The sequence below is a fragment of the Rhagoletis zephyria genome, unplaced genomic scaffold, assembly GCF_001687245.7.
Source record: "Rhagoletis zephyria isolate East Lansing unplaced genomic scaffold, Rhagoletis_zephyria_1.1 Rzeph_scaffold_00482, whole genome shotgun sequence".
NCBI lineage: Eukaryota > Metazoa > Arthropoda > Insecta > Diptera > Tephritidae > Rhagoletis > Rhagoletis zephyria.
The window spans coordinates 237,390-251,103 of NW_016157566.1; the positions used below are offsets into that span (position 1 = coordinate 237,390).

The following is a 13,714-nucleotide window of genomic DNA, read 5'->3' on the forward strand; positions in this document are numbered from 1 at the left end:
TTAAAATATCAAAGAAAAAAGGCCCTAAAAGTAGAAACAAAGATTAATTATACTATTAACAATAAAAAATTTAAAGATCAAGTCGATGAACTTATGAAGATAAATAATAATATTAGTGAAACATTACCTTTTACAACGACGATACAAGCATCTATCAGGACCGAATCAGAAGATCCCATATGGACAAAACAATATCCATATCCCATGTCTGATCACGACTTTGTCAGGAAAGAAATTGAGAAACTTTTAAATAACGGTATAATACAGCCAAGCAAGAGCCCATATAACTCACCTATATGGACTGTTCCAAAAAAGGGCACCGATGACCAAGGCAAGCCCAAGCGAAGAATGGTTGTTGACTTTCAAAAGATTAATTCTCATACGATTACTGACAGATATCCAATTCCAGATGTTAATATGACAATACAAAACCTAGGAAAAGCAAAGATTTTTTCCACACTAGATTTAGAATCAGGGTTTCATCAGATACTAATTAAAGAATCTGATCGAGAAAAGACAGCATTCTCTGTCAACGGCGCGAAGTATGAATTTATCAGAATGCCATTCGGATTAAAGAATGCACCCTCAATCTTTCAACGATGCGTTGATGACATATTAAGAGAATATATTGGAAAGTTTGCGTATGTTTATATTGGTGATATGTTAATTTATTCATCTACAGCAGAAGAACATATGGAACACATACGGATTATAATTAATGCACTTCACAATGCTAACATGAGAATTTCTGACGAAAAGTCACATTTTTTCCAAGACTCAGTAGAATACCTAGGACATATTATAAAACACAATAGAATTACCGTAGATCCAAAAAAAGTTGAAACTATAAAGAACTACCCACAACCAAAAAATTTAAAAGAATTGAGATCTTTCTTAGGACTTGCTAGTTACTATAGGAAGTTTATAAAAGATTTTGCTAAAATCACGAAACCCTTAACAATTCATTTGAAAGGAGAATTAGGAATGGTAACTAAAAATCAAAGTGCCAAAGTATCAATACGCTTAGACGCAGCAGCAGTAGAAGCCATGGAAAAAATAAAAAACGCTTTACAAGAACAAGTTGAACTTTTCCAACCAGATTTCTCTAAACCATTTAGCTTAACAACTGATGCTAGCAATTTTTCCATCGGAGCAGTCTTATCTCAAAATCGCCACCCAATCGCATTCATCTCACGCACACTAAATGAAACAGAGCAAAACTATAGTACAAATGAGAAAGAGTTACTAGCAATCGTTTGGTCTTTACAAAAACTTAGAAACTATTTGTACGGTGTAGCAAACCTAACAATTTACACAGATCACCAATCCTTAATTTTTTCGATTTCCGAAAAAAACCCAAATGCAAAGCTAAAACGTTGGAAAAATCTAATTGAAGAATACGGTGCCAAACTAGTTTATAAACCTGGACACCAGAACGTTGTTGCAGACGCACTTTCCCGACAACAAGTCAACAACACAACAGATTGTTCAGACCATTCACAACAAAGCTCTCCAAATGAAATTATGAAAAAAGTTAAACAACCACTAAACTCTTTTAAAAATCAAATAATTATTTTACAAGATAATGAAAGAAACGAAATTCTTAATCAAACAACATTTCCCGGTCAATCTAGACACACAATATTTTTTAAAGATACCCCAGATTTGCTCTCCAAATTAAAAAATGTAATTAAACCAAAACTCACTAATGCGATAAAAATAGACGAAGAAATACTATTTCACTTAAAAAAAGAAATAACTTCCACATTCCCAAATTGCACCCTGGTACTAGCCCAAAATCAGCTAATTGACGTAACTTCCTTAAATGAGCAAAGTGAAATCGTCAAACAGACACATAAACGTGCACATAGAAATTACAAAAATAACACACAAGAAATATTGTTGACCCACTACTGGCCCAACATTAAAGAGAGGTGCAGAAAAGAAGCAGTAGATTGTGAAATATGTTTACAGCACAAATATGAAAGACAACCAAACAAACAACCTATAGGAAAAACCCCAATACCAACACGAGTAGGAGAATACATACAGATGGACATATTCCATATAAATAACATGCAGTATCTTAGCTCCATAGATAGATACTCCAAATATTGTTTCCTACGAAAACTAAACACAAAAACAAACTGTCACGAATACATAGAAGAAGTACTCACACAAGTTTACCCAAATGCTAAATATCTCATGACTGATAACGAGAGTACATTTAACGGACACATAGCGAAATTTTTGTACAACCGGCTACAAATAACGCACTCCGTCACGCCTGTACATCATTCAACATCAAACGCTCAAGTTGAACGATTACATAGTACACTAATCGAACTCTGTCAAACCTTAGCTGCAGAAAATAAAACAGCTCCCGCCGACGAATTATTCAATGCAGTTCGCCAATACAACAGGACAATTCACTCCTCCACAGGATATAAGCCCGAAGACGTGTTCTTTAATCGTGATAAATACCCTGATATCAAAGACACACTTGAAGATAAACAAGCAAAACTACTCCAACATCACAATAAGAACAGGAAAAGCATAACTTACAAACCAGGTGACCTAATTTACAGCCGAACCGATCGCCGTAACAAACTCGCTACAAAATATAATAAGCATAAGGTGAAAGAAGATCGTGGGGACACAATCCTAACAACTAGGGGGAAAATAATACACAAAGATAGCATAAGAAAAAATTGCATACCATGCAACAAACAGGATTCTTAAATTTAATAATAATAACCTGCGGGTTATGCGATGAAATCACCGATTTGACTGGTAAGAAATACGTACTCACTGAACTAGATTCCGTGTATATTTATGAGACTTCATCCTATCTTTACCATGTATCGAATCTATCTATAATATTAGCTCCATATGAAAAAATAGTGAGAACTAGATATGATTCAATTCAAACTGAAGGAAAAAATATAATAATTGATAAAATAGAAACTCTGAAGACACAGTTAATACCATCCGAGTATCGTGCCAAACGCGCCCTTAATTTTTTAGGCTCAGTATTAAAATTTGTTACAGGAATACCAGATCACGATGATCTAGTTGAAATTAAAACAGGACTTAATCAACTTATCGAAAATAATAATCAACAAAGGACAATAAATTCTCGATTTGAAAAAATCTTAACAACCCTAGATCCACAATCTATTTTTGATAATTCAATACTTACGGAAATATACAGTGAACTATTAACTATTACAAATACCATTAACTTCGCAAAAACAGGAAATTTCTTCTCTGGAACACTTAATATCAGAGATGTAGAAGAAGTAACAAAAAACGAAGTATATGATATTCCAATAATAAATATACTAGAATATTCTGATATCCACATATGTACCTTTCATGATGCTATTATAACAATCTACAAATATCCTGTAATAAGAAATAAATGTAAAATGTATAGTCTAACCCCATTAACCTTTAAATATGGAAAATATCAACTTAACAACAAAATAGCTTTATGTAATAATACATTCAACAACTTATCAAAATGTAAAAACTATGTAGGCACACATATTTGTAAAAAAGAACCAAAGGATAATTGTACTATTCCTTTATTATTAAAACAAAATGCTCACTGTAATATTATCCAAGAAAATAACATTCCCTTACAAATATTAGATAATGGTAACATTATTATAGACTATAAACACATATGGAACGGACTCAAAGTAAACGGTCCACATTTAATCCAATTCAATTTTAATACAACTATTGATAATAAAACTTATATTAACCATAAACAGGAAATAAAAAATGTAATACATGCCCATCAAAACGAAAAAGTTAATATATTGAAAATTTTAAACTCCGAATCAGATTATAAATTTACCAATATACAAGAAATGTATAAATTAGTGATTCCAATTGAAGAACATCCTTGGAAATTTACTTTATATTTAACCATAATAATAATTATACTAATTCTACTTATATACCTAATTATAAGATTACATACATATCGACAACTACAATTAAGCACCAAACGTCGAAGAAACTTCGAATTAGCTCACCTAACCGAATTACAAAGATGCCAAAACCTAAGCCCTTCGAAATGAGGACATTTCATTTTTAACACCGGGGAGAGTTAACGACGTTAATACATATACTGCATATAGTACATACATACACTACATACATAGCTAACATGCCTGGTCACATACATTACATATATACATAAACTATAATGTACAAATAAACATGTTTGTCTCATAAGTAACAAAAGAATATGATAACACGAAAACACGTAAACAACCTACTGATAAACTATAATATGTTTGTCTCATAAGTAACAAAAGAATATGATAACATTGTAAACAACCTTCAATAACAAATTTAATCACTAAACCAATAACAAACACCATTTATCATCAGTAGTAGAAATGGTATAAATAGATGTAAGCATAAACATGTAAGGAGTTCGGGATTATACGAATTCAAATAAAGAGCTCTTGCTCAGAAAAATATAAAAATATTTTTTTTTATAACTTTCCTGACTTGATTATTAAACTCGCACCATCCACATCACAGTATTTCTGCGTCGTGGGTACACAAACAACCAACTTTTCATCGTACATATGTACATAATATGTATATTACAGAGCATTTAAATTATGTAAGTATATAAACAAATACATTTTCCGGCGTAATGGCAAGAGGGGAAGCGACCCCGGCGGCGGTCCGCGTTAGCGCCATCCGGCGACGCGCATCTCGCGGCCTTTTTTTGTGAAATAAAGCAAGTGGGTGTTATTTCCTTTTCTTTGGGAAATAAATCCCGCGGCCGTTATTGCTCTTTCGCAAAGGGAAAAAAGAAAAAGGGAATAAAGTCAGTGGCGGTTATTTCCGCGAGCGTTATTTCACTGCACCGTAAAATATATTGTAACTCCTGTTATTTAGGAGTTATGAATGTTTTAGCAGCGGAATGTTACATTACAATTTTTGGAAGTACTTTTTTTTTATAGCTGTAAGAATATAATTCAAAACCTACGTGTTAATTAAACTAAGAAAATTAACTTTGAAGTCAATGTTGGCAAAAAATGTTCGAACTGTTGCGTTACAAAAAAAGACTGCTGCGTTAGCTGTGCGATGTACAGGGTGGGGACGAATGACTGATACCCTGGTTTTTTTAAATAAAGGATCCTTTTACCAGCGGTAAACACTTTGGAAGAAAGGCGTAAGCGGCACGCAATCTTCATCGGTTAATTTATTTAATAACTTCTGTAACAATAGGCTAATTTCTTCAATTTTCAGTCCTTTATACTCTCTCTTTTGTCCAACATAAGGCCTCATACTCAGAAATCGAATAGACTCGGAACTTGTAATTATGACGGCAATTCATCCGACCAACCCTGTACAGTTTTTCTTTTCCCAAGCTTTTATTTAACTTGCTTTGTTTGCATGTATGTATTAGGAATGCCTAAATATCAATTAAACATACCATGAGATAAAACTATTTAAAATTTACTATAAACTGATTATAAAACTCACATATCGCTAGCTTAGAGTGAAACGTTGCTAACTTCACTTTTTATGAAAAATCATATTTTGATACAGGAGGCTAGGCTAATTACAAATGCACCGTTTCGAAAAGGCTAATGGTCCTTGTTTTATGTTTTCTCGTTTATATTCAAGGAAAGGAACATTTGCTAAATCCAAAAAAATGCTCCGGAAATGCGATAAGTCCAAAATAGTTGGAAATCTTCTAATAAAGATCGAATCCCTCTGATTCGTATGGAGGTTTGCTTTGCTTTAAACAGGAAAAATGTTGTATTCAAAGTTTTGCGAAATACTTGAAGAAAATGGCTATAAGAAGTTTTTTCCTCTCCTCTTCAATTTTTGAATTGGGAGTTAGCAACTTTGCACTTTAAGCTACCGATATTTATTAAATCAGGCAAATTTTAAGGTAAAACATTTTTATACCCGAGCGCACTTGTGCACAAGGGTATATTAATTTTGTTCACATAACGGTTGTTTGTAACAGCCAAAACGAATCGAGATAGATATAACCAAATGTATACATAAATGCTCAGAATGAATAGAGAAATCGATTAAGCCATGTCTGTCTGTCCGTCCGTCTGTCCGTCTGTCCGTCCGTCCGTGTACACGATAACTCGAGCAAAAATTGAGATATCTCAACGAAATTTGGTATGTAGGTTTCCGTTAATCCAAGGTAGGTTGGTATTGAAAATGGGCTTAATCGGACTGTAACCACGCCCACTTCCCATATAACGGTAATTTCCAGAAATACGAAAACTGCGATATTTTAGTAACTACTGAAGATAATTCACTCAAAATGGATATTTACAATAATTTTCAGACGAAAAATAAGAATATTATAAATTTTTGGAAAATGGGCGTAGCCACGCCCACTTATGGTTACATGTATGTATCTTGGTAACCGCTGCACCAATTTCTTCCAAACTTGGCACAGTTGTTGGCCTTGATATATCATACTAAATGGGCGAAAATTTAAAAAAATCAGACAAGAACCACGCCCACATCCCATATAACGGTAATTTTCGGAAATACGAAAACTACGATATTTTATTAACTACTAAAGATTATTCACTCAAAATTGATATTTACAACAATTTTTAGACGAAAAATAAGAATATTATAAATTTTTGGAAAATGGGCGTAGCCACGCCCACTTATGGTTACATGTGTATATCTTGGTAACCGCTGCACCAATTTCTTCCAACCTTGGCACAGTTGTTGGCCTTGATATATCATACTAAATGGGCGAAAATTTAAAAAAATCAGACAAGAACCACGCCCACATCCCATATAACGGTAATTTTCGGAAATACGAAAACTACGATATTTTATTAACTACTAAAGATTATTCACTCAAAATTGATATTTACAACAATTTTTAGACGAAAAATAAGAATATTATAAATTTTTGGAAAATGGGCGTAGCCACGCCCACTTATGGTTACATGTGTATATCTTGGTAACCGCTGCACCAATTTCTTCCAACCTTGGCACAGTTGTTGGCCTTAGTACAGCATACTAAATGGCCGAAAATTTAAAAAATCGGACAATAACCACGCCCACATCCCATATAACGGTAATTTAGAGAAATACAGAATTTTCGATAAATCAGTAAATATTAAAGCTAATTTATTCAAAATTGATGCTTGCAACAATTCTTTACCAAGAAATACGTTTATGGTAAAATTTTTGAAAATTGGCGTGGCACCGCCCAATTATGATCACATATATGTATATCGGTAACCGTTCTACCAATTTGTACCAAACTCGGTATGGTTATTGTGCTTGCCAAATAAAAGCAAAACGTTGAAAATTATTGAAATCGGACTAAAATTACGGCCGCTTTTCATATAACGGTAAATTTCAGAAATGCTTGAAACTGGAATACTTCCAAATTTAAGGACGCTAATTTACTCAAAATTGATACACCCCGGCTTACCATCTAGCGGTAGCTTTCGGAAAGGTGAAAAAACATATATTTAATACTTGCGCCGGGTATTTAATGTTCAGCTCCGCCCGAACTTACACTTTCTTACTTGTTTAAATTGTAAAAAACCATGTGGTTGAGGAACGTATACATCACTAATAATAATGTAAATACCAGGTACTTTTGAAAGTAATGGTTAATAAAAAAACCTTTAACAAAAATAGACAGAAACAATTTCTACTCTATAAAGAAATGGCGAACGGCGAATTTTTTGCCATTTTTCGCAATTTTCTCGAAATTTTGAGGGTGTACGAGTCAAGCGGATCTCAGAATTGGGTTCAGCGGGTCGAAATATATGTTGGTAGGTGGGTCTGGTTAAAAAAAACACACACCTTTTTGTGCCGGTATTGTTATTATTGCACTTAAACTGCTTTCGTAAGATCAGTAAAGCATTCAAAGCGGAGTCTTCTAATCTTGACCTGAAGTTTTTACATACAAAACCTACTGATGAAAAACATATTTCGGCCTCAACACTTTTAGGCTCAACTGTCAAAAGTTAGTCATAAGCCATGTGAAGATAATGACCCCTACCTTCTCCATTACAAAATATTTGAACTTCTTCTACCACCACGTCGTACAAATTATAAGTTTTTTGATTTAAGGAAGTTTTGAGTGTATTGATGTAAAAAATTATCTTACTTTTCCTTAAAACTCTCTGTTTCATTAGCGACGCTATGAGTAAATTAATTTAAATCTTCTTCAAAAAAGGTCATGCATGTTTGTTAAGGTCAAATCTTGCTATCAATTTTTGACCAATTTCCCAATGACCTAGAGACTTGAAACTTCGTAGTACCCGATGACAATGCAATACAAAAGATGAGTTAATCCGAAAGGTGGCGAAGGAGTCGAGATATTTGAAAAACTCGTATTTATAATCTGATTTGGTTCACATTTAGAACGTATATTAACTACATGAAAAGTAATAACTCCACTAAAAATTTTGCTGATAGGTGGCGCACGATTCGATATATTACAATTAACATATTTTGTCTTTATTTTTACACAAAGCCTTTTGAGAAAATGCATCTGAAAAAGACCGCATCTACTTACATCCCAAGGTTTACCCAGCTGGCAAATGCAAATAAGGATTAAAATTTTAAATCTAATTAATAAAATTATTGTAAAATCTGTGGAAAATTAACAATAAAATACTTTCTTCGCAAAATCTATAAAGGACCCTTCTATTAAAAAAAAAAAAAACTGCGTTTAATAATAAGGAATTAAACAGCTTTTATGGGTCTATTCTGCGCTGGTAACAAAAATTTTGTTACCGGTAAATAAATTTCCTGGTAATTTTGAAACCCTTTTTGCATGCTCACTGGTAAATTTTATTACCATCTGATAAGCAGGTAACAAAATATTGCCCCGTGAAGTATGCAGCACCAGAATTTATACAAAACTTCATAGCTGAATTGCTGAATAGATTAAATTGTTACCAATGTACTTAGAATTGTGGTGTTATTTTTTGGTAACAAAATGTTCGGTAACAAGCAGAATAGGCCTGTGTTTAGCGTGCTGTTAACCGACTTCAGAAAAGGAGGAAATTATCAATTCGTCGGAGATTTTTTTATGTATGTGACCGGATAACTTTGGACCGCGTGAACCGTTTTCGATAACACTGTGCGATAGCCGAAACCAGCCCTGACTTTGTTAACATTTTCTGAAAGTATAACCATCCAGTAGTAAAACACTCGATGGATTTGCAAAAGCTAGCTCTTATTTTTATTTTATGGACTGCTAAAGTTTTCATGTCTCGGCCTAAGTAGTTTTCAAAAAAGTTATAAAAATGGTTAAAATAAATATCTGAGCGAAATTAAAGGTTAAGAAATAGTAAAATTTCATGGGAAATATTTGCGTAGAACATTTTAACCCATAGCGCCCGCCTGAAAGGGTCATTTTGGCCCTTACTTCAAGAAACCCCGCAAAAAGCAAATTCGGAAGTTCGTTAGGGGATTAATATATTCTAGAAAATTATTCTTCGGCAAATTTTACTACACACAAAAAAAATGTTGGTATCATAACAGCACTCTTGGGTGTTGCTGTATATATAAACTAAAATAAGTGTAAGCTTAACACCAAAAAGAGTCGAACTAAATAACACTAAGAAGTGCAAGTTTGACACTAGTGTGGAGTATTTGTGAACAACACTCCAAAGTGTTAATTTAACTCCAAAAAGTGACAATGCTAATTACACTAAAAGGTGTAATTTTAAAACTTAAATTTCTAAAACTTTAAAGTGTAATTGTAACTCCGATAATACTACTCCGATAAGTACTAATAAATATTACACTAAAAGCGTAATATTAACTCCTGAAAATTCCCCAAAATTTCCCCCAAAAAAAGGTTAGAATGAAAACGAACTCGTTTTGGATGAAGTTTTTTATTCAGTACAAGTAATAATAATTATTTACAAATGTATGTTTAATAAGGCCAAACATAAATACACTATTTACATAAATATTACATCCGTTATTATTATATATATATTAGAATTAATATGATAGCAATCGTAAGGCTTGGTAAATTTCAGGTTGTCAAAACGAATTACCTCCGTTTCGTTTGAAGGAGACAGCTCGTAAACTTTAAGAATATCATCAAAAGTTTTAGTATTATATATTTAAAATAAAATAGCATAACATTTTTAATAATATATGTGGTTTTTATTTGCCAATTGAGCAATACGAATTAGTTAGTGCACTTGGGCAGCCCGGGTTTGATGTAGTAGGAGATTCTACAATTGAGCAATACGAATTAGTTAGTGCACTTGAGCAGCCCGGGTTTGTATTTAAATCGATATTATTTTGTGAGCTTTGGTTTTCCTCGCAAACAGTTTCAGTACTTTCTCTACCACATTGTGAAGAAAGCCGGTGTAATGAGTTAAACGTACAAAACGTCTTTTTACAGTTTTCAGAAGATACACAAGCCTACTGTAAACCATGTTTTTCAGAAAGAAAATGTTCATATTTTAAAAGAAAAATTACAAAAGATATTTCTTCAAATAGTTTTTTACATAAATCCACAATAAGTTTTTCATTAAAAACGGTTATAAGGCCATAATATAACAAAAAGAAATAAAAAAACAAAAATATTTCATTTTTTAAATTACTGATTGTTCAGCATCAATTTTGTTTTTAAATTTCATATAGATCTCAAGAACTCGATTAGAACATTTATTATTCGGTTCAACTTTGTAAATAAACTTCGAAAAAAATTTCAAAAAGTTTGACAATGCAGGATCAAATTCAATATGAAATACATAAAATTACTTAAAATATAAATCAAATACTTCAACGAATGTATATTCTATAGGTACCTGTAAGGCTTTCTTCTTCTTCTTATTTGGCGCTGTAACCGCCTAAGCGATTTTGGCCGAGTCCAAAACAGCACACCAGTCATTTCTCTTCTGTGCTAACTGACGCCAATTGAAAATGCCAAGTGAAGCCAAGTCCTTCTCCACCTGGTCTTTCCAACGCAGAGGAGGCCTTCCTCTTCCTCTGTTACCAGCATCGCGGCCCGCGTTGAATATTTTCAGAGCAGGAGCGTTTCTGTCCATCCGAACGACATGGCCAAGCCAGCGGAGCCGCTGAATTTTAATTCGCTGCACTATGTCTATATCGTAAGGCTTTACCATCAATTAAAATAAAATACTAAACAATTTCCCCCTTTTTTTCCAGATGCTACTATCGTAGGCTGCTTGCTGTTTAATTCGAAATCGTATATGGGTGTATTTATCTGAAATTAGGAAATACGTTCAATTATTGGTTTTTAATAAATACTTATTTAATTAAATTTGATCTTATTTTATTATTTAATTAAGTTTAATTGTATTTTGTTTTAACATTTTAATTTACCTACTACATACTTATATTTTATTTATTTTTATTTCATTTATTTTAGTATTTTATTATATTATTTAATTTTATTTTATTTATAGGTATATTTCATTTTACTTACTAAATACTTATATTTTATTTATTTTATTTTATTTGTTTTTATTTCATTTATTCTACTATTTAATTGAATTTTATTTTATTTTCTTTGTAGGTATATTTCATTTTACTTCATTTTACTTACTACATACTTATATTTTATTTATTTAAGTATTTTATTTTATTGTTTAACTTTATTTAATTTAATTTTATTTATAGGTATATTTCATTTACGTCATTTTACTTACTACATACTTATATTTTATTTATTTTAATTTCATTTATTTTAGTATGTCATTTTACTATTGAATTGAATTTTATTTAATTTAATTTTATTTTGTTTGTATGTTTCATTTTACATTATTTTATTTACTACATACTTATATTTTATTTTATTTTATTTCGTTTATTTTCTTTTATTCCTTTTATTTTACTTTATTTTATTTTTTTTTTATTTGATTTTATTTCAAATTTGGATACCTCTTCACTTACATTCTGAAAATTTACAGTTCATTCATTCATTCATTGACAGTTGATTCGAAATTTACTCTTAGTTGTTTATTCTCCTTCGAGCGAAGTGTAAATGAAGGTGTAGCCTCAGCAGATGTAAAAACGGTTCGATTTCTATAAACCACTCTGAAAATAAAATTTCAATTAGAATTTAAACCCGCATCTCTTAAGTCAAGATGCTTACCTGGTATTAAACAGCTGCCAACAGTGTCTTTTAAAACGTCCTCTGTGAACTTGAAATAACTTCGCCAGGAAGTAATCAGGCTGTTGGCTATTATACGATTGTAACGCAGTTCAAAATCAAATGAAATCTAAAAATTGCTAGTCACAAAAATTACTTTACAAATGTTGTCTCATTTACCAGAGAAAGATCATATCGAAAAATAGGAAATGCCTTCAAAACATCAAGATGTTGGGTACAATATCGAATTCTCTCATTTAGTGTTGTCTTAAATTTTTGTTTTATATCTTCAGTATTTCCTTCAACGACACAAGTCTTGAAGAAACTTGTATCAAATTCTACAGATGTGCTCCTACGTCTCTCTGTATTTGGTTCACCTAAACTTTTGTTAAAATTCGTGCGCCTTTTTCTATTTAAGTTTTTGAGGTTTGAATCCAGGTTCCTGAATTGTCCGCTGGATTGTAAAACAGGTCCTGTAAAAAAAAATTCAAAAATAGTGCTTTACTTAAAACAACACACTTACAATTCCGCCTACTTCGCTAGCGCTGCATTTGTAAACAGGAAAATTGGCGATACTTACTTTTGCAAGAGCAATTATTTGTTCCCGAGTTTACGGCTTCACGGACCAATATACGTCGTGGGGCATCACTTAGGGCCGGTTTCTCCATCTCCGGTTAACACTAACTCCCCGGTTAAACACTGTTATCGACGTTCTAACTCCATGCATATAACAGGGAGTGATAAGGTCGGTAACGATGTTTACCGGGGGATTAGTGTTAACCGGAGATAGAGAAACCGGCCCTTAGCGTTTTTGTGTGGTTATATTCCTGAAGTATATGAGAACCATCACCTTCTCTAATAAAGTCCAATAGCGCCTATTTAAACAATTCATTATTGCCAAACGGTTTTGCCATAAAAATTTGTTTATACTACCGCGCAGAATATGAAAATTTCCTAAGTGCAAATGTACAATTTGCAAACACACTAGGGGTATTCTCCAAATCTTGCAAAGCCATTGCACGTAGCACGGATTGCATGGATTGCATAACTTGCAAACACACAACAACAAAATACATTGGAAACAACATTTGCTTCGCTGCAAAATATGCAACGTCGAAACCCATGTATATATTTTGCAAAATAGCATAGCAAGATAAATGCGACCCTCTGCTAGTTGTTTTGTTGTTGGAATTGCTACATATTTTTCTCATTCCTCTCATCTCGCTCACTTCATTTTTTTTGTTGTCTCTTGTTCTTGTATTTGATACATAATTTCGATGCTTGCATCCCATGCATGCTATCACGCCACAAGCGATGCGTTTGTATGCAAATTCTGTGTAGTCCATATTCTGCACTTATGACAATCTTTTACACTTACTTCATTTCAAAGAAATTCAATACCCGAATTTGTTGCCTTGCCAATAGGAATGTTTTCTGTTAAAGCATATAAATATGTAAATAATTAATAAATTAGCGGTTCACCTTAGCTTACCCTTGTGAAAAATTTCTAGCAAAAAACAGGAGCAACTTCCAAATCGCTTAATTGTGTCTAATATTTGGTCTTGCTGTATTGCG

General features: G+C 32.5%; 1 protein-coding gene across 1 annotated transcript; it reads right to left on the reverse strand.

The window, feature by feature from the left end:
- Positions 1-11,936: 11,936 nt before the first annotated feature.
- On the reverse strand, positions 11,937-12,835 carry LOC108359864 (uncharacterized). The gene is made up of 2 exons (XM_017611932.1): positions 12,720-12,835; positions 11,937-12,612 (listed from the first exon to the last, which is right to left on the reverse strand). Exons 1-2 carry the CDS (start codon positions 12,805-12,807, stop codon positions 12,293-12,295), a joined length of 408 nt encoding a protein of 135 aa, XP_017467421.1. The 5' UTR covers positions 12,808-12,835; the 3' UTR covers positions 11,937-12,292.
- Between the last annotated feature and the right edge of the window lie 879 nt (positions 12,836-13,714).